At 36.1% G+C, this 23,683-nt stretch overlaps 1 protein-coding gene across 6 annotated transcripts in view; it reads right to left on the minus strand.

Annotated features, from left to right (window-relative positions):
- Positions 1–325: 325 nt before the first annotated feature.
- Positions 326–23,683, minus strand: part of MACC1 (MET transcriptional regulator MACC1) — a 109,804-nt gene continuing 86,446 nt past the window's right edge. For all 6 annotated transcript variants that reach the window (XM_074271371.1, XM_074271373.1, XM_074271370.1 and 3 more), the window contains one exon: positions 326–690. In XM_074271371.1, coding sequence (XP_074127472.1) covers positions 478–690 — 213 coding nt within the window. In that variant the 3' untranslated portion in view covers positions 326–477. The remainder of the gene's footprint in view (positions 691–23,683) is intronic.

Consider the following 23,683-nt stretch of genomic DNA (forward strand, 5'->3'; position numbering starts at 1 on the left):
TATTTATAGAAATATATAATCAACAATTGTTAGCTATCAGATTTGCTTAGGTCTTTAAGTACCACTGAAAGATTGCATTTTATTGGAAAGCAATTTTCCATATAAATATAATGAAATAATAAAAATGCTTAGTGTTCAGAGCTATGAATATTCGAGGTATCCCAGAATTAATGCACATGGAGGTAACTCATTCTATTAGCCCTGCGACCTGCTTCCATATGTTAGTATTTTTTTAAAAGGTATTTTTTAAAGGAAACTGGGTCTCTAGAGATTCTTATGTGAAATGAAAGGAATTTTTTTTCTATCAATGACACCCATCCATGCATTTGACAGAAAGTAATTAAAATGGTTTTATTTGTCATGTCCTTGTCAAAAGAACAAGATTTTTTTCCTAAAAAACATGAAAAAAATAAAAAATAAACCAAGTCTTTGCACATGATCTATCCCACTCTCCCCTGCCTTAAAAACAAAAGAAAATCATTCCTCCTCTGAGACATGGAAGTCTTCTTCTCTCAAAACTTCCAAGCACTTCACCAAGATCAAGGCCCCAGTTAATTCTCGCCAATGTTTGGTCACAGGATTTTTCATTCTGTCCAAAGCCAGTTGTAAATCTTGCAGCACATCCCGGTAACTTTCTCCATAATGTGCTCCCCAAGTATAAAGGAAATCGTATGCAGGCTTCCACATCATCTGCAAAGAAAAATGGAGAAGTCATTGAATGGAAGCCCAGGACCCATAGGGAAAAGGGGAAAGCAAAGCCTCCTGGGAGACTTGCAAGATGGAGAATGGTGGGAATGTTTTTACCTTTTAAAAATGAATGCTTTAGGAGCAAATAGTAGCCTGACACACTAGAGATGCCATGAGAGCTTTAAAAAGAGCCCAATCTTCTCCATTTCTGTTTGACAAACCTTGGTGCTTATGCAGAGTTGACAGGAATTCTGTCATTTGAGCGTGGCAATGTGTTATAGGATCCTTAGGGTCAGAAAGGCCCATTTCTGACCCATAATGGCCTTACTGCTTAGCATCCTAAGCAATTACCTTTGATTAGACTTGGATTCAAGTCTTCGTTTGAAACATACCAGCTCTGTGAGGCTGGGCAACTCACTGAGCCTCCCACCAGCACTGGCAGGAAGCTCTCTAGAATAGAACGGACAAATCTGCTTTGAAGACTGTAGAACTGACAAGTCTCCATCTAGATATATAGGAATGAAAAGTCCATAGACTTAGAATAAAAGGAAAAACATAGTAATTACGTGTACATTGCATACTCAAGTAGTGCATGTAATAGGGCTTCATAGGGGCACACGTGATGAAAGATAAGTTGCCTTTTTTGTTATTCGGTCAATGTCTTTTGAAATGTAGTCCTTTGTATGAAGTGTCTAGGAACTTGCTCTTTTCTTATCAAATCTCTTGAGGGTGCAATGGAATGATACTTAATATTGCACATCATTTTATGCAATTACAATTTAATAAATAATCCAGGGGATCTGACCAAATGAAAGCAATTCTCTGATTCTCTAAAAACAAGTGATGGGAGGCTGTGATTCCAGAGGGGGATCAGTGGACTGCTTTAAGTCCCCTCCCCCTCCAGGGCACTCTGCCCAGCACCTGACTGGCCCAATGACATCACTGTTTCCATAGTGATCTGATGGCGTCAAAGAACCTCACACACAAAGTGAGGATGTCATGGTAACCATGGTAACCAGACTTCCAGTGAGGATAGAGACAAAGACAGGCCAAATAAGACAAATTATAAAACATGAAAAGAAAAATGATTCCGAATTCATGTTGGGGAGATGAGGGCTGAGGAAGCAGAAAGCTTCTCTGAGGCAAATAACGAGAATGCCAACTTTGTCCCTGATGCTTCTCTAGGGTCACTCTTCTCACGCAGACATTTGTCCCACTGGCAAAAGGCAGACTCTCCCAAATCATGAAAGTCAAAATAGGATATGAGGTGGCTCAGGACAGGGGATTCATTAACAGATAAGGAAGAAGAGAGGGAAACCCTGAGCATCAATGAACCTTTCCCTCCCCTAGAGCCCCATATACTCCCAAGGTTTAGGGATGGAAAACAAGACAGCTTGTGCACACTGCTGGTGTAAATGGCAGGCCCTGGCTTTGTCAGCTGACTGCTGATTCACCACACTCAGTGGCAGTGTCCCTGACACACACAGCACTCACTGATGCCATAGGCTTGACTCGGGGGTGGAGGGGAGGTGAAGGGAAGAGTAAACAATAGTAAAAAGTTATCGTACTAACTGAGACCCCCTCATAGCTAGCTAATAACCAAGATCTTCAAAAAACAGGACATGGCCATGATTATTCATTAATATTAGATGAATTCAACGGAATGATTTAAACCAAACTATAGGTATAAAATTATAGTATTATTAAGTATTCTCTGTATTTTCCAGGGACAATCTTAGGCCATATTTTCTAGTTTATGGGTTTAGAAAATTCAAATTATTGGTTTGCTTCATTTGACTGTCAGAGGAATTGAAAATCTTTTTTTCCACAGCTTGAAGGAAGTGTCCTGAAGGATTCTCTTCTTGTTTCCCTTTCTTGTTTCTAGATTTTCCCAAGAAAATTAACTAATTTGAATAAATGCACCTCTCTGTATAGGAGCTTGATGAAATAATTTTGAAGAGACACACCATTCCCCAGGACTAGGCACATTGTCTGGGCACATAGGAGGCCATAGTAAATATAGACAGATGAATGGATGGATGGACAAATTATGAGTTCCTAAACTGCATTAGTGAAGGAAATTTTACCACCAGAAGTCCCCCTACTCCAATGAAAGCAGATGCACAAAAAGTGGATTAATTCTAAATATCCCACTGTAGAAGAGAGACATACTACCCTAATAGTAAACAAGAAAAACAACCACAAAATTCTTAGCTGTGGGGGAGAGGCGATATTCTGTGGTCACATTATTTTCATTTCACTATTTTGAGGTACACCATGAGTTCAGTGACTTTGGTTCCAGTCCATGTTTTGTACCTTTGCAGGTTCCTACAATTGCATGGTGCAGTGATATCACACTGACATAAAGTTCTTAATATAGGTTTTCACATCACAATACTTCCAAGGTGGGTGACATCTTAGGACTTGTCTGAACCAGGAGCTCAAAACCAGAGACCTATCAATTTTTAATAGATAGATGGATATACCTATACATCTCTCTCTCTCTCTCTCTCTCTCTCTCTCTCTCTCTCTCTCTCTCTCTCTCTCTCTCTCTCTGTGTGTGTGTGTGTGTATATGTATATATATAGATAGATAGATATAGATATAGATATAAATATATATAGATATAGATATGATCTATATCTATATATATATATATAGAGAGAGAAATCTCTTTATTTTTTTTTATTTTTATGCAACTAAAAGCATTATTCTCTGAAGGAATTCATAGGCTACACGAGACTGCCAAGGTTTCCAAGATACATGAAAAAAGAAGCTCCCCCAGCTAAAAAGAATCCTATCACTCTGAAGACAAGGAAGCAAGAACCTCTGGTTGAAGATCTCAGGGTGGGGAGGAGGAAGGTGAGGAACTATTGATTACCAAAGGAACCCCTTTCACTCACTTCTAGGGAGGGCTTGTGATGAGAATTTTCCTTCCATCAAGCCCACATATCAGGCCTCTCTCATACTTCCATTCATGATGTTAAAGGAAACAAATATACTGTGTCTTTGGCTGTGAGATGATGCATGTTTGGTTTTCTGGAGGACTGAACACGTTGGGGTAATATTTGTGATGATATTCCTAGGGTGACAATGTGACTAAAATAATCTCCTATTTGCCTAAAGATGTGATTGGAAAGAGCTTACAGGAATAGTTTAGTAATAGGAGATTGGGACTGCCGTGTCGGCCTCAAGAATCCAGCCTACTGCTCAGAAATAGAGGAGGAGGAGGAAGAAGAGAAGGAAGAGGAAAGTGAGAAGGTGGGAGAAATAACATTTCTATAGCAAAGTAAGGTCTTTGGCTCACTTTACAAATTTCATCTCATTTCATCTCACAACTCAGTAAAGAAATAACTATTATTATCCCCATTTTACAGATAAGGAAAGTGAGGTTGAGAAAAGTTATTTACTCAGTGCCACACAGTTGATACTCATTTCCAATGCCCTAAACACTGTACCATCTATATATCACCAAGAATAACAGAAACATTGTGTTTTTATTCAGATATAATCTTATTTCTATTTCTGTATCCCTAGCAATGAGCTCAGTGACTGAGTACTTAACAAAGCTTGTTGAATTAAAGATTGCTAAAGTTCAATGTGATGTAAAAGTCCTCATTGGTCCAGGCTGTCCTTATAAGGTACTGATTTTAAAGATAGTCATTCTAACCAGATTGCACATCTTTACCTCAGTGCTAAGGTAAAATTGCTATTTTTTTTTTTTTTACCTCACAGTTAATGACAAGAAATCTACTCCAGGAAAAAAACTTTGCCTTCCTTCCCGGGGGCCCTTATGTTACTAAAAGATATTCTGAGATCAGTGGATTAGTGTAAAGATCAGGCCTACAACACTGTGCCAAGGTGGCAGTCCATCATGTCTGACATGAAAGCTTGGTGTTAGCCAATTAGTTTCTAGTGTATGTATCCGAGATTGCTTCAGTCAGAGACAGAGGAGATGACCACAGGTAACTTCTCCCAGGCAGCAGATTTGACACTCTTCTCATGGCTTCCACAGCTGCCACACAGTGCCCTGAGGCACCTTCCCTCCTACAACAACCTGAACTTCAGATCCTTTCATTAAATATACACGGGTGATATCATTAATGGCAATCCTAGATTGAGGGAGATAGGATGGCCATTTCTCAATCTCAGCATTAGTAGCAAGGGCAGTGGGATATTCTGAAACAACACAGCATCCACTCTAGAAGTATCTCATCTTCCTATAGCTTCTGGCTGATTCTATGGGTGTTAGAGCTTCATGAGAGTCAGTCTCAGTGAGACTAAGTGGACCAGCTCTGGGAAATCCGAAGAATATGGATGGGAAAATCAGGTAGAGTTTCTGAGGGAGTTAGAATCCTAAGGAGGATTCATCATCTAACTTCCTTTGGGGGCATTCAGAGAAGGAATCATCCTCAGATTAGTGCCTTAGATAATGAATCATCCTAGATTAGTGCCTTGGATAATGCTAAGAATCTCATCATCATTATTCATAATCACATTACTGTCAATAACCTCAGCCATGACATAGATTGGAAATCATCTCCCCTCAACCCCAACATTGCAAATGCATGTGAACTGAAGTTAGGATTTTCACACAATGAGATGGAAGAAAACTCAGATGTCTTCTAGCTCTCCTTATTACTACAAACTTAAGTCTGCTTCATGGTCATTTCCACCCTTACCTTTTTATTGTCCCCACTAGAGACAAGCCTGATTTTTCTTCCAGGTAATATATATTCAAATACTTGAACACAAATTGCCTGCCTCACTCCCATATCTTCTCTATGTCAAGCTAAACATTCTCCCTTCTTTCAGCTGATGCTCCAGGGTCATGATCTCGGGCCTTCAATAGCATAAATGCCCTCTTCTAGATTCTCTCCTGCGTAGTATAATCATTATTAATGACAATAATTATAGCTAATATTTATGTAGCTCTTACATATATCAGAAACTAAGTGTTTTACAAATATTATGTCATTTTATCCTCACAACAATCTTAGAGAATAGATGCTGGAAGGAAACTGAGGCAAACAGCAACTAAGTAACTCACCTAGACTTGTCTGCATAGCTGGCAAGTAGCCAAGGACATATTTGAAGAGAGGTCTTCCTGACACTAACTCCCTCCTATTCTTATCTACTGAGTCATCTGAAATCTAAGGTGTTAGGATTACAAGGTAATAACTCAGGTTGTCTGGGCAATTCTCTAGCTCAGAATTCACACCTTTGGTTCAGGCTTTTGAAAGGAGTTTGCACCTTTGGACTTCTGGGGGAGAGTTTACATGTTTAGAGGAGTTTATACTTTTAAAAGGAGCAAATTCATTGGCTGTGGGAGTTCTCACAGGCCCATTCTCTGTGAGGATAAAAGAGGCATCATTGAGCCTGGAGAGTTAGTCTGACTAGGAGATTGAGTTTAGACAGTGGTCTGGAAGGAGAGTCTAGGCTGGGAGAGTGAGTTGAGACGGCAGTTTGGAAGGATAACTTAGAGACAACCAGACCATTACATTTTGGCGCCCAACATGGGGCCAGGCCTTATTCTGAGCCATTCAGAGGAGCAAGCCTGGACCTTCACACTAAGATACAGAACAGAACCCAGTAATATAAAATATGGCCTGATCAGGCCAGAGTACAATGGCCATCTACTTTCTAATCCTGTATGTTAGGACTACGAAACCAGAATAAAATGGCACTGGATCTCTTGATTGTCACATCTTACTGTTCACTTATATTAAACTCATTGTGTGTTCAATTAGCCAAAGAGACAAAAAACAGGAAACCTGTGTTAGTATGGCAATGCAGAAGCCAAATGGAGAGATAACTTAATGTGAGAAGAAAGACAGTTTTCAAAGCTTCAGAGATAGTGGAAAAGAAAAAAGCTGAGAAAATGCTAGTGGGATTAATAGTTATGTTAAAAGGAGATGTAGGTGACATATGATCAACCCTCACACTGGATATTTGACCCAGTCAAGTCACTTAACCCTATTTGTCTTATTTCCTTATTTGTCAAATGAGACAGACAAGAAAATGGGAAACCACTGCAGTATCTTTGCCAAGAAATCCCTAAATGGGATCATAAAAAGTCTAACATGCCTAAAAAATGACCAAATAAAAACTAGCTTAAAGACCTTTGAGAAGTGGAACTAAAGCCAGAACATATATTGAGATAGTTAGGAAGAAACATAGGCAGCAAGGAGAGCTTTCTCATTGTACAGGTCTGGTTATGAAAGGAATAAGGGAAATAAGATCAGCTGGGCAAAGGGTTTATTTACATGAAGGTCTGCTCCCAGCTCAAGAAAATCTGCACATTTATTAATGAATCAGAAGAAACCAGTGGAAGAAACATTTTGAGTAGCCAAAATCCCAGAGATGGTAACGATGGTGATAAAAGTACACTATTTAATAATTTAATGATTAAGAGTAATTAACAATATTAATCCTGGTAGCATGTTGCAGGGAAGGGATGACTCTACCTTCTTCCTAGCCTTTTAGTCAGAACCAGAGGCACTAGGGGGAAAGTAGAATAGCCTTTGGAAGGCAAGATGGATACAAATGAAACCATGAGAAACAATATAAGAGAACCTATTTCAGTATCAAAGTATGAGGTAGAGATAAGTGGTCTTTGTGAGCAGAGGATGAGTGGTAAAACAAAGAACTCCACAAACGCCATCAATTCTTTGGAACTTATGGGAAAACAATGAGTTTTCCTTTGTTTACCAGACATTCTTAATATACAGTTTAGGCCCTAAACTAGGTTGGTTTAAGTCATGTCTGAATTAGGAAAGAGTGATGCTTATGTTGAAGCAAGATGTAGCCATATTAATACTTTACCTGATGGTATTTTACAGCTTGTAAAGTACTTTATCCAGAGACATTGGGAGTATAATCATTATCACTTTTTTATTTATAATCTTTGGCTATCTCAGCATTTTTTCTGTTTCTTGGATGAGGACATAGATGGAGGGCTCATCAAATTTCCCTGTGCAATGAAAATTGGAGGATGACCTAACATTATTCTAGAATCAGAGCTGGTTCAAGCCCCTTCCTTTACAGACTAGGAAATACAGTCATATACTCATACAGGGGGTACATTTGCAGGCTGGGGTTAAAACTCAGATCTTCTGTTCCCAAATTCAGAATATTTTCCATCACACTATGCATTCTCCATTGAATGAGATGGAAACCGAAATCCCAAATATTGATATAAGCTTAGACATGGAAACAAATTCAACATAGGAAATGTAAGCAAATACTTGAAAGATTTGTAATTTCTTCAAGGCAAGGAGTTTCAGATGGGAATCAAGCATGGCCAGATTTCCATCACCACTTCAGAGTGTGACCCAATCATAACTCAGTAGATAACTGTATGAACAAAAGAAAGATAAAAGTACTTGCTCTGACCCTTCCACAGGTACTAAGTATTAGAGGTGGGGGGGTTAAACTTGTCTTCCACTCCCTAAGCCTAGAATTCTCTCATGGACTCTGTATTGTACTTAGAAATAAATGTAAAATTCTACCCTTTTATTTAAAAACAATGAGGAAGATGCAATTACACCGTAATACATGGGAAAGAAATCTGGAAGTTTCAAGGAACTTCAGGTTCAATATGAGTCAACAGTATGATATGGCCATTGAAAAGCTCAATCTTTTGCATTGGAAAGAACAGAAAAGTCATTAGCAGAATCTGTGTTTAAGCTAAGTCAGCAGCTCCTAAGAGCTTGATGATCAACTCATCTGGGTCTGATTAACTACATCACTGGATCCTGAAAGAAGTGACAGATGTGATGACCAGGACACCATCAGTGATGCTTGAAAAATGGAAAACAGGAAAAGTACCACAATAATGGAAAAGGAAAGTAGTGTCCTGGTTTACAAAAAGGGAAAGGAGTAAAGTCTACCAACTAGAGGCCAGAGAACTTGATTTTAATTTCTGGGAAAATTTTTGAAATGGTCATTGAAAATGGTCTAAAAAAGGAAGCAAACATCCAATTGGGTTTCATCAAGAGCAGGTCATGACAGACCAACCTTATTTTCCTATTGACAGTATTATCCACTAGTACATGAGAGCCATTCTATGCACATAGTTTACTTACTTTCTAGCAGAGCTTTTGACAATTCTAACAGATAAGATAAAGACAAAGCTAGACAATACTATCAATCAAATGCAAACCTTGTCCACCATCGGAATGTCATCTCAGAGTTCAGAAATAGGAATGATGGATAGAACATATAGGGAACCAGATTGTAACATGATGCAAGGGAACAGAAAGCTCCAAACCATTAGAGCTCTTACAGGTAGGGAAACTAAAGTTCAATGATCCGTGATTAGGCAATTACTGAATCAAGACTTGAACCCAGACTCTTTCCACTGAAACATATTTTCTCTGATAAAAGTATTAGGGGACAGCAAGAGACACTTAACAACAAATATAAATTGGTAAATACCACAAATAAGCCTAACTGGGAAAGGAAGTACAACCAAATGGGAAGAAAATCCACTGGAGAAAAAAACCTTTTAAAGTAGAATTTTCCAGATGGAAAAGGAGATAAGAACACTCATTGAAGAAAATAATTCCTTTAAAATTAGAACTGGGAAAATGGGAGCTAATGACTTTATGAAAAATCAAGAAACAATAAAACAAAATCAAAAGAATGAAAAAAAAATAGAAGAGAGTGTGGAATATCTCATTGGAAAAACAACTGACATGGAAAATATATCTAGGAGAGAAAGTTTAAAAATATCGGACTACATGGAAGCCATGATTTTTACAAAGAGCAAAGAGCCTTGACATCTTTCAAATAATTGTCAAAGAAAAACTGTTTTAATATGCTAGAAACAAAGGGTAAAATTGAAATTGAAAGAACCCACCCATAACTTTCTGAAAGTGATCCCAAAATGAAAACTCCCAGAAATATTATAATCATAATTAAAGAACTTCCAGTAAAGGAGAAAATATTGCAAGCAGTCAGAAACAAATAATAAAAGTAGTGAAGATAATATAAGATTTATCAGCTTCTACATTACAGGATTGAAAGACTTGGAATATGATATTCTGGAGGACTAGTGAGTTGGGATTATTACCAGGAATTACTTAGCCAGCAATATAGTATAATCCTCCAGGGGGGAAATGATATTCAGTGAAATAAAGGATTTTCGAGCATTCTTGATGAAAATACCAGAGCTGAATAGAAAATGTGACTTTCAAATATAAGATTTTAGAGAAGCATATAAAGGTAAATAGGAGAGTGAAATCATAAGGAGCTTAATAAGCTTTAACTGTTTACATTCCTACAAAGGAAAATATCAATTGTACCTCACAAAAACTTTCTCATTATTAGAAGAAACTTTATATATGGAGAGAGAGAGAGAGAGAGAGAGAGAGAGAGAGAGAGAGAGAGAGAGAGAGAGAGAGAGAGAGAGAGAGAGAGAGAGAGAGAGAGAGAGAGGCCAGAGGACACAGTTGCTCATTGAATGAAGGGTAAGAGAGGAAAATCCTGGGAGAAAGGAAAATAACTCAGGGAGAAAATAACTGACTTGGAAAATAGATCCAGAAGAGATGATTTAACAATTACTGAACTATATGAAAGCCATGATTAAAAAAAAAAAGCCTGGACATTGCCTTTTAAGAAATTATCAAGGAAAACTGTCCTGATATTCTAGAACCAGAAGGTAAAGTAGTGGCTTAAAGAATCCTTTGATCACCTCCTAAAAGAAATCCCAAAATGAAAACTCTTAGAAACATTATCTATAGATTCTAGAACTCTTACATCAAGGAGAAAATATTGCTTATAATTAGAAAGTAACAATTCAAATATTGAGAAGACAATCAATGTGCAACATTTAATAGACTTTACATTAAAGGATAAGAGAGCTCGAAACATGATGCTCTGGAAGGCAAATGGGCCTAGATTACCCAGAAAAAATGAACATAATATTTATATGTAAAATGAATATTTAAAAAATAAGGGACTTCCAAATATTCTTGATGAAAATATTAGAGTTGAATGAAAAATTCAGTTTTCAAAAAGACTTAAGAGAAGCATAAAGAGGTAAACAAGAAAAGAAATTTTAAAAGAAAAGCATTTATCAAGAAGGTTAAATTGCTTATAGCAATATATTTGTAACTTAAAATCTTTATTACTATAAGAAAACCTTATAAGAGTTATATGTACAGAGAGGATTTGGATATAAGAGACTCTAAGGAGATGAAAAAAAAAAATAAAGCAGGGAGTAGGAAAAGAGATTGAATTGGGTAAAATTATCCCACATGAAGGAGGCATGAAAGAGCTATTATAATGGAAGGGAAGATGGAAGGGTCATCAAAATTAACTCAGAGAGGGGAAATTATGCACACTCAGTAAACAAATCTATCTTACACTCTAAGGAAGTAAAAAGAGATAGGGATAATAGAAGGAGGGAGAGACTAAAAGAAAGAGTATATTTGGGAAGGTAGTGATCAGAAGTAAAACTTATGAAGAGGGAAAGGGTGAGGAGTAAGAGAAAGAAGCAGATAAACAAGAAAAAAATCGCATGGAGAGAAATACATAGTTATCATAAAACAGAAGTGGATAGCAGAATGGATTAAAAAATCAGAATTTCACAATGTGTTGTTTATAAGAAACTCATTTTAAACAAATACACATGAAACAATGAGGTGGTTTTATGAAAAAAAAAATAAAATTGATAAGACATTGGTTAATTTTATGGGGAAACAAATGAAAGAATAAAATCAAATTACTAGTATCAAAAATGCAAGGGGTGAATTTACCATCCATTGAAGAGGAAATTAAAACAATTGTTAGGAAATATTTTGCCTAATTATATGCCAATTAATTTGACAATCTAAATGAAATTGATGAATATCTATCCATATATATTACTCAGATTAACAGAAGAGATAAAATACTTGAATAACTAAATCTTAGAATAAACATATTAAACAAGCCATCTATGAATGTTCTGAGAAAAAAAATCCTTAGGCCCAGATGGATGCACAAATGAATTCTATCAAACATTTAAAGAACAATTAATCCCAATACTGTATTAAACTAACTAAAATAGGAGAAATAGAAGTACTCCCAAATTATTTTTATGTGTTGATAGCCAAACCAAGAAGAGCCAAAACAAAAAAAAATAAAATCAAGAACCAATTTCCTTAATATCAATATTAAAATATTAAATACAATATTAGAAAAGAGATTACAGTAATATTATCACAAGGATTATACCTTATGAACAGATGGGATTTATACAAGGAATGCAGGTATCAACTATCAGCAGAATTGACTATACCTATAACAAAACCATTAGAAACTATTTGACTATTTCAAGAGATGCTGACAAAGTCTTTGCTAAAATACAATACCAATTCTTATTAAAATACCAGAGAATAAGTGGAGCTTACCTTAAAATCATAAGTAATAGTTACCTAAAATCATCAGCAAGCTGATGGGGATAATCTAGAAGCTTTCCCAATACAATCAGGAGTGAAGCAAGATTGATTGTTATAACTTTTTTTATTTAATATCATGCTAGAACATTTAGTTATAGCCATAAAAAGGAAAAATAAAGGAATCATGATAGGCAATTAAAAAAAAAAACAAAATTATCACTCTTAGTGGATGCTATGATGGTAGACAGAGAATTTTAGAGAAGCAAATAAAAACTATTTGAAATTATTTACAATATTAACAAAGTTGCAGAATACAAAATGATCCCAAATAAATCATCACCATTTCTCTTGATAAAGTCCAGCAACAAGAGATAAAAAAAATTCCATTTAAGTAACTATAGACAATATAAAGTACCTGGAAGTCTATCTGCTTAAACACACCCAAGACCTATGTGAACATAAGTATAACATATTTTTTTTAAAAGCAAGAAAGATTTATTTAACATTCTTATAAGAATGGGTGACTAGGCTAGTAGACATAATTTTTGGAACTGCAGACTGTTTTATTTCCTATCCTGAAGAGCAAGTCCCTCCCCCATTCTCCATTAATTGGGTGTTACAAAAATTCACAGAATGTGAACCTTTATCCCTCATTACATAGCTAGTCCCTGCTCCCAAGGAAATTGCATATAATAATTTATTTATATAAATAAAGTCACATATAAACAATCAGGGAAATATTAATTGCACTTGGGCAAGCTGAGCCAATATAACCAAATGAAAATTCTATCTTATCAAGATATCCAGTGCCATATCAACCAAACTATCAAAAATATTTTATAGAGCTAGAAAAACAACAAAATTCATCTAGAATAAAACAAACTCAAGGACATCAAGGAGAAAATGTAAAAGAAGCTTAAGCAGTTCTCAAATTGTATTATAAAGGCATAATTATCAAAACAATTTGGTACTGAGAAATAGAATGCTAGATTAGTGAAATTAATTTGGTACAAATTATATTATAGTAAGTGGCTATAGCAATGGTCACACCATAACATTTCCATAGTAATCTACTATATAACAAATCCAAAAATAAAAGCTTTTGGAACAAAAACTCATTATTTGTTACTACTAATAAAACTGGAAAATGGTGTGGCAGAAACTATGTATAGACCAGCATCTAATAATGTATACCTAGATAATGTCACATTTACATGATACTATAAATACATTAAAAGAACATGAAATAATTTATCTGAGTTAAGGATAAAGGAAGAATTTAGGACCAAATAAGAGGTAAAGAACATTTCAATGTGTAAAATAGATAATTTTGATTATATAATATTAAAAAGATTTTGCACAAACAAAACCGATGCAAGGAAATTATAAGGAAAGCAGAAAACTGGGGGGGCATGGATAGGATTTTCAATAAGTGTATCTGATAAAGGCCTCATTGCTCAAATATATAGAGAATTGAGTCAGAATTATGGAAGTATAAGTCATTTCATAATTGATAATCAAAAGAAATGAACAGGCAATTTTTAAAGAAATCAAAGCTTTCTATGGTCATATGAAAAAGTGCTCTAAATCATTTTTGGTTAGAGAAGTGTAAATTAAAACAACGATGAGTTACTACCTCACACTTATAAGATTGATTTATTTGACAAAAAAAAAGGAAGAAAGAAAGAAAGAAAAAGAAAGAAAGAAAGAAAGAAAGAAAGAAAGAAAGAAAGAAAGAAAGAAAGAAAGAAAGAAAGAAAGAAAGAAAGAAAGAAAGAAAGAAAGAAAGAAAGAAAGAAAGAAAGAAAGAAAGAAAGAAAGAAAGAAAGAAAGAAAGAAAGAAAGAAAGAAAGAAAGAAAGAAAGAAAGAAAGAAAGAGAAAAAGGAAGGAAGGAAGGAAGGAAGAAAGAAAAGGAAGGAAGGAAGGAAGGAAGGAAGGAAGGAAGGAAGGAAGGAAGGAAGGAAGGAAGGAAGGAAGGAAGGAAGGAAGAAAGATGATAAGTGTTGAAGAGGATGTGGGAAAATCAGAATACAATTTTCTTTGACCTGGCCTGTGGGCAGCAGAGGATAAATAAAAGATTTCAGGAATCATTTAATAGCAATTTATAATGTGCAAAATTAAGATGAGAGTATACAGTAACTTGTCTGTTACTTTTTTTTTTACTTTTTACTTTTTTAAGATCAAAGCAAGATACAACAAAAGAAATGCTAAAGATTTCTCAGTTTGGAATTATTCATTTCAACTCAGTACAGAATCATTAGCTAATGCACCAGATATTGAAGAACACTGCAGATAAAGGCAATTTAAGCTTAAACATTATATTTCTGACTTCTTTTGCTTTTAAAATAATAGAGAAGAGAGTATAGTTGGTTTAAACTTCTCTTAAATAATTACATTTTGATGTATTCAGAAATTAATCCACCTAAATCCCTCATGCACTAAACACAATGAATAAAGGCTTTTTGAAAGGTTTCATTAGTTATAACATTAAGATGACATAGGAGTTTTATTACAGTAAAAGCTCACATTTGCATAGCAATTTATAGTTGACAGAGAGGTTTTTTCCCAATACATACACTTTCTATCCTCCTCAACACTTCTTTCCTCCAAATCTTCCTTTAATATCCTCAGTTTAGTCTTCAGCTTCCACTTTAGCCTAGTTGCTTTCCTATATATATTACTACTACATCTGTTACTGCTTCAGCTGTTCCTGTTCCTGCTGCTGCTACTGCTTCACTAAGTCAGTGGTATATTATAACTATCCTATATTACAGATGACAAAATTGATAAGTGATATGAATTCTGAGGTTAAGGGATCACTAAAAGCAGGGATAGGATTTGAACTCAGGTATCCTGTTTTCCCAGGGTAGGAATATTTGCCTTATGCCAAACATATCAGACTCAAAAGCTTCAGATCTTATGGCTCCTTGAATGAGTGAAACCTGAATCTAATTTTAAAATATTTGGGAAATGTTTAACAAAATTGATAAAAATATATTCCAACAAAGATCATATTAATTTGTGGTTTCTAAGTCAATATGTGGCCACAAGAATCTCTTTCTGTGTGAGTTTGACACCACAACCCTATATTATAATATTGACCTTTGACATTGATAAGGTTTATAGAGTTTTGTATCACAAGACAAACTTAATTAATTAAGTAATGATTATTACTTTAAATAAATAGGCTTATGAGTAGATGTGTTCACAGTTGGGCACACTTATTCTTTCTCACGCTCTACAAATAGAGCCTCTAGTTAATATCTTCTTGATTTATCTTAATAATAATATCATCTTTCAAAAATCAGAGGAATCCATTTGTAAAGAATACATATTTTGGACATTTTTTTCACAACAAGAAGAAAATGCTTATTTGGATGGAATGACAGTTTAGGAAATGGGAGCAAGAGTAAGTATTCCATCTTAGAATCTATGATTGAAAGAGGAAATCTGGATATAATAAGAAACATTCTAAATTTCAGGAGAATAGACTTAAGTTTTCAGATAAAGAAGAGAGGGCCATATAACCTAAAATTTACAGGAGAGGCAACTCTTTTAAAAACACTACTATTAACTTACTCTTATTTTTTTTTAATTTTTGAGGTCCAAATTCTCTCCTCTTATGATCCCTCACCCACCCATTAAGAAAGCAAGCAAAATGGCATCAATTATACATATGAAATTATGCAAAACATTTCCATGTTGCCAAAAAAGCAAGAAAAATTAACTCATTTGGAGTTGATAACTGGACAACATTGCTGTTAATGTGTACAATGTTCACCTGATTCTTCCTATATCACTCTGTATTAGTTCAATTTGTCTCTTTTTTCAATATTATTTTATTTTTCCATTTACATATAAAGATAGTTCTCAACATTCAGTTTTCTAAGATTTTTGAGTTCCAAGTTTTTTTCTCCCTCCCTTCCTTATCTCCCCATCCCCAAAAGAACAAATAATCTGATATGTGCAGTCATTTTAAACATATTTCCACATGTTATATTGTGAAAGAAAGGTAAGAACAAAGTAGAAAAAACACAAGAAAGAAAACAAACAACAATAAAAGGTGAAAATTGTCTCTTTTGATCCACATAGGTTTCTTTTCAGATGCAGATGGCATTTTTCATCTTAAGTCTGTTGGAATTTCTTGATTCAAGCTTATATAAGTCTTTACAGATATTTGAAATCCACTTGCTCATCATTTCTTATAGCACAGTAATATTCCATTACAATTATGTACCAGAAGTTGTTCATCCATTTCCCAAAAGATGAACATTTAACATTTCCATTTTTGCCACTACAAAGAGAACTGCTATAAATAGTTTTGTGCAAATGGGTTCTTCCCTCTCCCTCCCCCAACCTTTTCAAAATATCTCTGGGATACAAACCTAGTAGTGATATTGCTGGATCAAAGAATATGCACACGCACAGTTTGATTATCCTTCGACCATAGTTTCAAATAGTTCACAACTCCACTGTCAACGTACTAGTCTCTATTTTCTACATTCCCTCCAACATCCATTATTTTGTTTTTCTTTCGTGTTAGTCAACCTTAATTAGGTAAGGTAGTAAGTTTTAATTTGCATTCTCTAACCAGTAGTGCTTTAGAGCATTTTTTTTCATATAACTATTAATGGCTTTCATTTTTTCTTCTGAGAATTTCCTGTCCATATCATTTGACCATTTATCAAGTGGAGAATGGCTCTTATTTTTATTACTTTCACTCAGTCCCCTATATATTTGAGTAAAGAGGCCTTCATTTATCAGAGAAATTTGCTATAAAACTTTTTTTTCCAATTATTTGATTTCCTTCTGATTTTAACTACATTTATATTATTTGGGCAAACCCTTTTTTAATTTCTCATAATGAAAAGTACATATTGTACTTCTAATTATCCTTTCTATATCTAATTTAGTCAAAAATTCCTTTATTATTCATAGATATAAGAGAGAAAGTTTTCTACGCTTCCCTAATTTGCTAATGTTGTCACCCTTTATCTTGATATGTGTTGTAAGATGTTAGTCTATGTCTGCATTTCTGCCGAGCTGCTTTCTGGTTAGGAAACTCAGTATTTTAATTCTGGAGGCATAAAGTGAGACATCTCTGATTAGGATTCCTCTCAAGAAGGCCAGTGTGTGTAAAGGAAAATCAGCATCCATTTTACGTTTTTAAAAACCATGAATAAAATCTTGGAGGAAGCATGACTCATTAGAAAGACTTATAATTGGAGTCAAAGCCATCTGAGCCAGTCCCCATGTATGAGCCTCAGTTTCTTCATAAAATGTAGGAATTGGATTAAATGAATTTCAAGGTCTAAGATCCCAAGCAAGGTCAGCTAATGAAGGATGACAGCTAATGAAGTGTGACTTATTGTCACATTAGAGTAGCTGCCAGAACACTGAAGTTAAGCAAGCCCATTATTGGACTCTGAGCTTGACTTTGATCCCTGGAAAATTTCTACAACCATTTTCCCCAAAGATGGCCAGTAACTCTCTGAGAAAGGAAGCAGGAGTCCCTGAGAATCTGCTTGGCTCCCCCGTCGAGGGGTCCTGCCATAGCAACTTCATGTTCTTTCTTGGAAGGCCTACTGAAAGCATGGATCAGATAAAGTCAATATAGCTTAGCTAGTTTTAAAGAAAGCATTTGACAAAGTATCCCATGCTATTCTCACAAATAAGATGAAGAGATATGAGCTGAATGGTAAGAGAGTTGGGGAGCTTGAAAGTGGCTGAACTGTCAGGCCCAAAGCCTAGTCCCATAGGGTTTCATGTGAGCTTAGTAGCAGTTACAGCATAATGCTCCAGTGAGCTGGCTTTGACCCAAAGCTGGATAGATTGGGGGGAATGATTTAGAGTATTAGAAGGGATGTGGTAACTATCTGAAAGCATCTGATGGGATTTCTGTGGAGGAGATTAGAGGTGTTCTTCTTAACTCCAGAGGATGAACAAAGACCAAAAGCTAGAAGTTGCAAGGAGCTTTCAGGCTGGATACAAATAAAGACTTCCTAACAGTTAAAGCCAAAATGGAATGGACTGTCTCAAGAGGAGTGAGTCCTCCCTCACTACAGGAGAGAGCACCAGGCTCCCAACCTGAGTTCAAGTCTAGCCTCAAGCACTGCCTAGCTATGTGACCTAAACAAATCTCAGTTTCTTCAACTGTACAATGGAAATAAAACAGCACACATTCCAATGAGATGTGTATAAAACACTTAGCACAGTGTCTAGTACACAGTAGGTGCTACATAAATGTTAGTGATGAAGATGATGAGGATATTGATGATAACTATGTGCTAAATACTAGGATACAAATAGAAAATGCAAAGCAACCTCTCCTCTCAAAGTGACTCTCTTTGTAACGATAACATGATAACACATAAAAGAAAATTAAGCTAGAGAGTAGAAACAGGGCCCAGAAGTCCAAATGGATTACAATAGAAAGATTCATGGGTCCTCGGTCTATTTTCATATAATAAATATGTGTGGTGGAGGCCTATAAATAATATAGGAAAAGCACATGATGAGGCATGGGGAATGCAGGAGTACTTCTCCATCTATTTAGAAGAAATAGAGTTGGTGGCTCCCTTAGTTTCCAAGTTGTGTGAGTTATCAAGAAACTTGAATGAGTTCTGGGTAGCCCATATGAGAGGGTCAAAGCAGCAAGGGAAAGAAGTAGAACACATTAAAATGAGTCATCTCACCTAGTCAGGATAGCCAGGGCTGTGGAGGGGGCAAAATGATAGAGCAAAGTAGCAAAGGTACCCCTGTTGGTGGTGGGATGGCTTCAGGGGTTGGTTGTAGAATGGACAAGACCACATGTGTTTTTCAGTCACAGTTTGAACTTGGGTTTTATTGGGGGCCCATCTTGCAAAGCACATCCCATCCAGTCACCTAGATTTCTAAGGCAATTTCTTCCCAAGAAATCTACTCCAATCCTTTTTATAATATGATGGTGATCCTGATTCCTCCAAAGCTATGTTAATATAGTACAAGGTCTGGTGCTGACAAGTCAACAAAAATCTGTTCATGACTTGCAGGTATTGTTGTCTAAGGAGTTTTGGGCCATAGTGATTCTCAAGATATCTCAGAGAGTCACAGAGGTCTTGTATCTGCATCAGTGAGTGGATAGAGTCCCTACACAAGTAAAATTACAATTCTAGGATTGTGACCTGTAATATTGGTGTTTTTTTTTAATTTGGGAAATAGGCCATTCTGATAAAGAAACACTATAGAGATGGGAATTTGAAGTCTTCAGAAACACAACCTGCACATTCTGTAGATCTGATCTAATACCTCTGAAGGCCCAGTGTCCTCAAAAGAGCAGCTCACTGCTTTGCTTTAAAATACTGTATAAATGCTAGCCATTATATTATACCATCAACCTCTCCTCATTTTATGGATGTGGAATACTGGGCATAATAAGAAGAAATAACTTGTCTGCTATTGTCTATAATTGTATATTGTCTATAATTATCAGAGTTAATATTTTAATCCAAGATGTCTGATATAAACTCTGCAATTTTTCTACCTAATAATATGATCTCCACAAAGAAGATTCCTTCCTTGATGAATTGTCTTAAATAACTTAATATAGGCTGTGTTGGACAGGTAATCCTTTCTGGGATAGATTCTGGGTGTCCAGGCCGTATGAGACTCCTCCAAATACCACAAAACTTCTAAATCTGGGAAAAGCTCATCTTGAAATAGAAAACCCACTTTTGTCTGACCATGGACGCTGAGGGACTGCCCCCTACTGAACTTACAGAAAATCAATATCAGACCTCTGGGCTTCATAGGGAACATAAAAGAGGCAAAAATATTTGCATCTGTAGGTTGGGGTGAGGTCTTATGGGAGCAGTTACAAGGTAATTGGAAAAGGAGAAATTCTCTAAGCTCTCTTCCGCGATGTGTTTTCACCAGAAGGGGAATGAGAGCAGAGCCTTAGGGAACTCAGGAGATGAAATTCTAATAGCAAGGAGGAAATTAATTGTAAAATACAATGATGAGCTAAAGGAGGATGAAGGAAGTAGGCAGGAATACATACATTTGTCTCTTTGAACCCCAATTATCTTATCTCTGTCTCTCTGCCTCTCTGTCTCTTCTCTCTCTGTGTCTCTATTTCTGTCTCTGTCTGTCTGTGTTTCTCACTAGATCTTTCTCTATGCCTCTGTTCCTGTGTGTGTGTGTGTGTGTGTGTGTGTGTGTGTGTGTGTGTGTGTGTCTATCTTTATCTCTCTCTCTGCCTCTTTGGGTTTGGGTGTATAAAATGGGTTTAAAGTATGCACATAGATATGTCTATTATGAACACACATAAGTATATACACATGTATGCTATGTGTCTAAACATGTATTATATATTGTTTCTCATTTTACTACATCCCATGCATGCCTATATTTACACATATATAATACTCACGTGCATATATACATAAGTATATTGTGTTTATTTTGGCTAATTGTGCTCCTTTACTCTTGAAGAGGACCAAAATGACATCGCTATGTTGTCCATTGGCTCTGACGATGGCTGATGAGACCATTATAAGCTCGCCAGATTGTACCACAGGTTGACCAAAAATAGTCCACATGACCATTTAGAGTGGAGCTTTCTCTCAGTCTGCATATTTCATGTTTCCTTTGAGCTGCTACAATTCTGCTTTTTCCATGGAACACCAAGCTTTCTTTGGTACAGACATGCCATGTTGGGCACTCTTGGGCAGTGTATCTCATGTCTCACAATCAATGTCAAAATTCTTCAGAGATTCCTTAAGAGAGTCCTTGTAGCATTTCTTTGCCCTCTGTGTGAGCACCAGCCCTGTGAGCCATCTGTAAAATAATCTTTTAATCAAATATACATTTGGTAATCAAATAAAATGGCTGGCTTTTCGGAATTGTACTCTGTGTCACAGAGATTGAAAGCTTGGCAGTTCAGCTGGAGAAAGATTGAAGTGTCCTGTACCTGATTCTGCCAGGTGATCTTCAGAATTTTCCTACGATAATTCAAATGCAAGCAATTCAGTTTCCTGGTATGGCCCTCACTGTGACACTGTCCCAGTTTCATAGGCATACAACCATGAGGTAAGCACAATGGCTCTGTAGATGTTCATAAAATTTCTTCTTTTCCACAGTTCCTCTCAGAACCTTCCAAACACTAAAACAGTTCTGGAAGTGCAAACATCAGCCTCATCCTCTATGCATACATCCCTGGAAAATCTACTGACAAGATAACTCATCCACAAATTTTCTCCTTTTGCTGCAATCAATGGTTCCATGTACGGATGGTGTGATGCTGACTAATGGAAGACCACTCTTTTCTTGGTGGATACCATTAGTACTAGCTGTAGAAATAATCCATATTTTAATGCATCTCAACCTCAGGGGCTACATTCAGTGCACAATAATCTGAGAACAAAAAAGTTATGCACTGACTCCCTCCACTTTAGTCTTGGCTTGTGGCCTTTTCAAGTTAAAGAATTTGTCATCCTTACATGAACTGATGCTGAGTGAAATGAACAGAACCAGATGATCGCTGTACACTTCAACAACAATACTGTGTGAAGATGTATTCTGATGGAAGTGGAAATCTTCAACATAAAGAAGATCCAACTCACTTCCAGCTGATCAATGATGGACAGAAACAACTACACCCAGAGAAGGAACACTGGGAAAAAATGTAAATTGTTAACACTACTGTCTATCTACCCAGGTTACTTATACCGTAGGAATCTAATACTTAACGAGCAACAAGAAAATTGGATTTACACACATATATCTAGGTTATACTGTAACACATGTAAAATGTATAGGATTGCCTGTCATCTAAGGGAGGGAGTATAGAGAAGGAGGGGAAATTTTGGAAAAATGAATACAAGGGATAATGTTATAAAAAAATTATTCATGCATATATGCTGTCAAAAATTTTTTTAATTATAAAATTTAAAATAAATTAAATAAATTAAATTTTAAAAAAGAAGAAAGAAGAAAAAAGAAAAAAGAAAAAAAAAGAATTTGTCATCAATAGAGAAGTTGATCTGGGTACATTTTTGTGCCCATTGATGACACCCAACAATATCGCAGGAAGCATCATGCTAAAAATCATGTGGGCAAATTTTACTCCATTGTGATTGGTAAGTGCAAATGTATCATCCACCATTCAGAATTCTTGTAAGCGTGTCACCCTACCATTGATATACAATACTGGTAAATTTGTCTTAGCCACAAAAATCTGCCATAATTTTCCACAAGTCCTCAGGTCAACAAAAATTGGGTCTACATTATGAGCCTTTCTCCTGGACTTGTCAGCTGTAAACACTATATCAACCATTTCTTTTCCCTTCTGAAGTCACACTTGCTCTCAGGTGAATGATCACCCTATTAAGGACTTTGGCAAGATCCGCTGGCAATAACTAAAATAGACTATCCTGTGAAAGTCATATGACCACCTATTTTATTTTCCTTTATAAAAATGGACATTAGAGGCATCTGTGAGCCCCTGGGGGATAATCTCCTCTTTTCATATAACCTAAAAGATTTCAGTCAACTTTTATATGAGCAGTGAACTGCCTGCCTTCAAAATCTATTTAGAGCAGAAGACATTTTGTCCCACAAGAGAAGTCAACTCTTCTTCAATTGAAAGTATGGCTAAAGAGTGAATGACTAATTTGAGTAGCACATCTAATAGCCTCGGGATTGGTTGATGCTGGCTTGTGAAGAACACTATAGAAGTGTTCAGCCTCTCTCTCCAGGAGCATGTCCTTATTACTAATCAATGTGACTCCATCAGCACTGAGTAATTGACATGTACAATAGTTATTTGACAGGATATCATAAAAGTGCTTTGGATTGTTACCGTCAGCATAAAACTGAATTTCATCTGCTTTGTAACTGAGCCACGGCTCTTGTATCTCTCTAAGTTTCACTTGCACTTTACTTCTGATGAAGATAAACACTGGCTTCTTAGAATGGACAAGCTGCCCTGTAGGTAAACCCTGCAGAGTTGTCTTTTTTTTTATTTATTTAACAGGTTCTGAATTTTCCCATCATCTCTGTTTATCGAACCAGTCTTGATGTTTGCAAGTGTTCTGGTCCAAATCTCCAAAAGCTGCCCATTACTTTTTTGTTCCACTATCACCGAACACATATAGGTTCACCATTCCCTACAAGTTTGCAAGGAACTGGGTTTGCTTGGAGAAGTGATAGACATTAAGCAGCCATTTTGCCTTGGGGTCAGCACTCTTGTGGAATGAGAACATTTAGCTTAGAGAGGACAAGCCAATGACTAGTCAACACTGCACCACACATTGCCTCCATCACTCTCCCAATCTGTCTCTTCCTACAATAATGCAGTCCATTAAATACCAATTTTTGCTGTAAGGGTGCATCCATGAAGTTTTATTGCATTTCGGTAAACGGAAGGCAGTGTTGGTAAGGAGAAAGTCACAAGACACAGAAATCTTAGTCATAGCTGATTTGCCATCACTTCTCTGAGTCCATTAATCCCAAGAACTTCCAATCATGTCTGATCAACTGTGCCTCTTCTGGAATTAAAGTCACTCAGATGATAAGCTTGGCGCTTTTTGATATCTTGTTGGGAAAGGCCTCCAGGTTTTCATAAAAA

Source organism: Sminthopsis crassicaudata, chromosome 5 (assembly GCF_048593235.1).
Source record: "Sminthopsis crassicaudata isolate SCR6 chromosome 5, ASM4859323v1, whole genome shotgun sequence".
Taxonomy (NCBI): domain Eukaryota; kingdom Metazoa; phylum Chordata; class Mammalia; order Dasyuromorphia; family Dasyuridae; genus Sminthopsis; species Sminthopsis crassicaudata.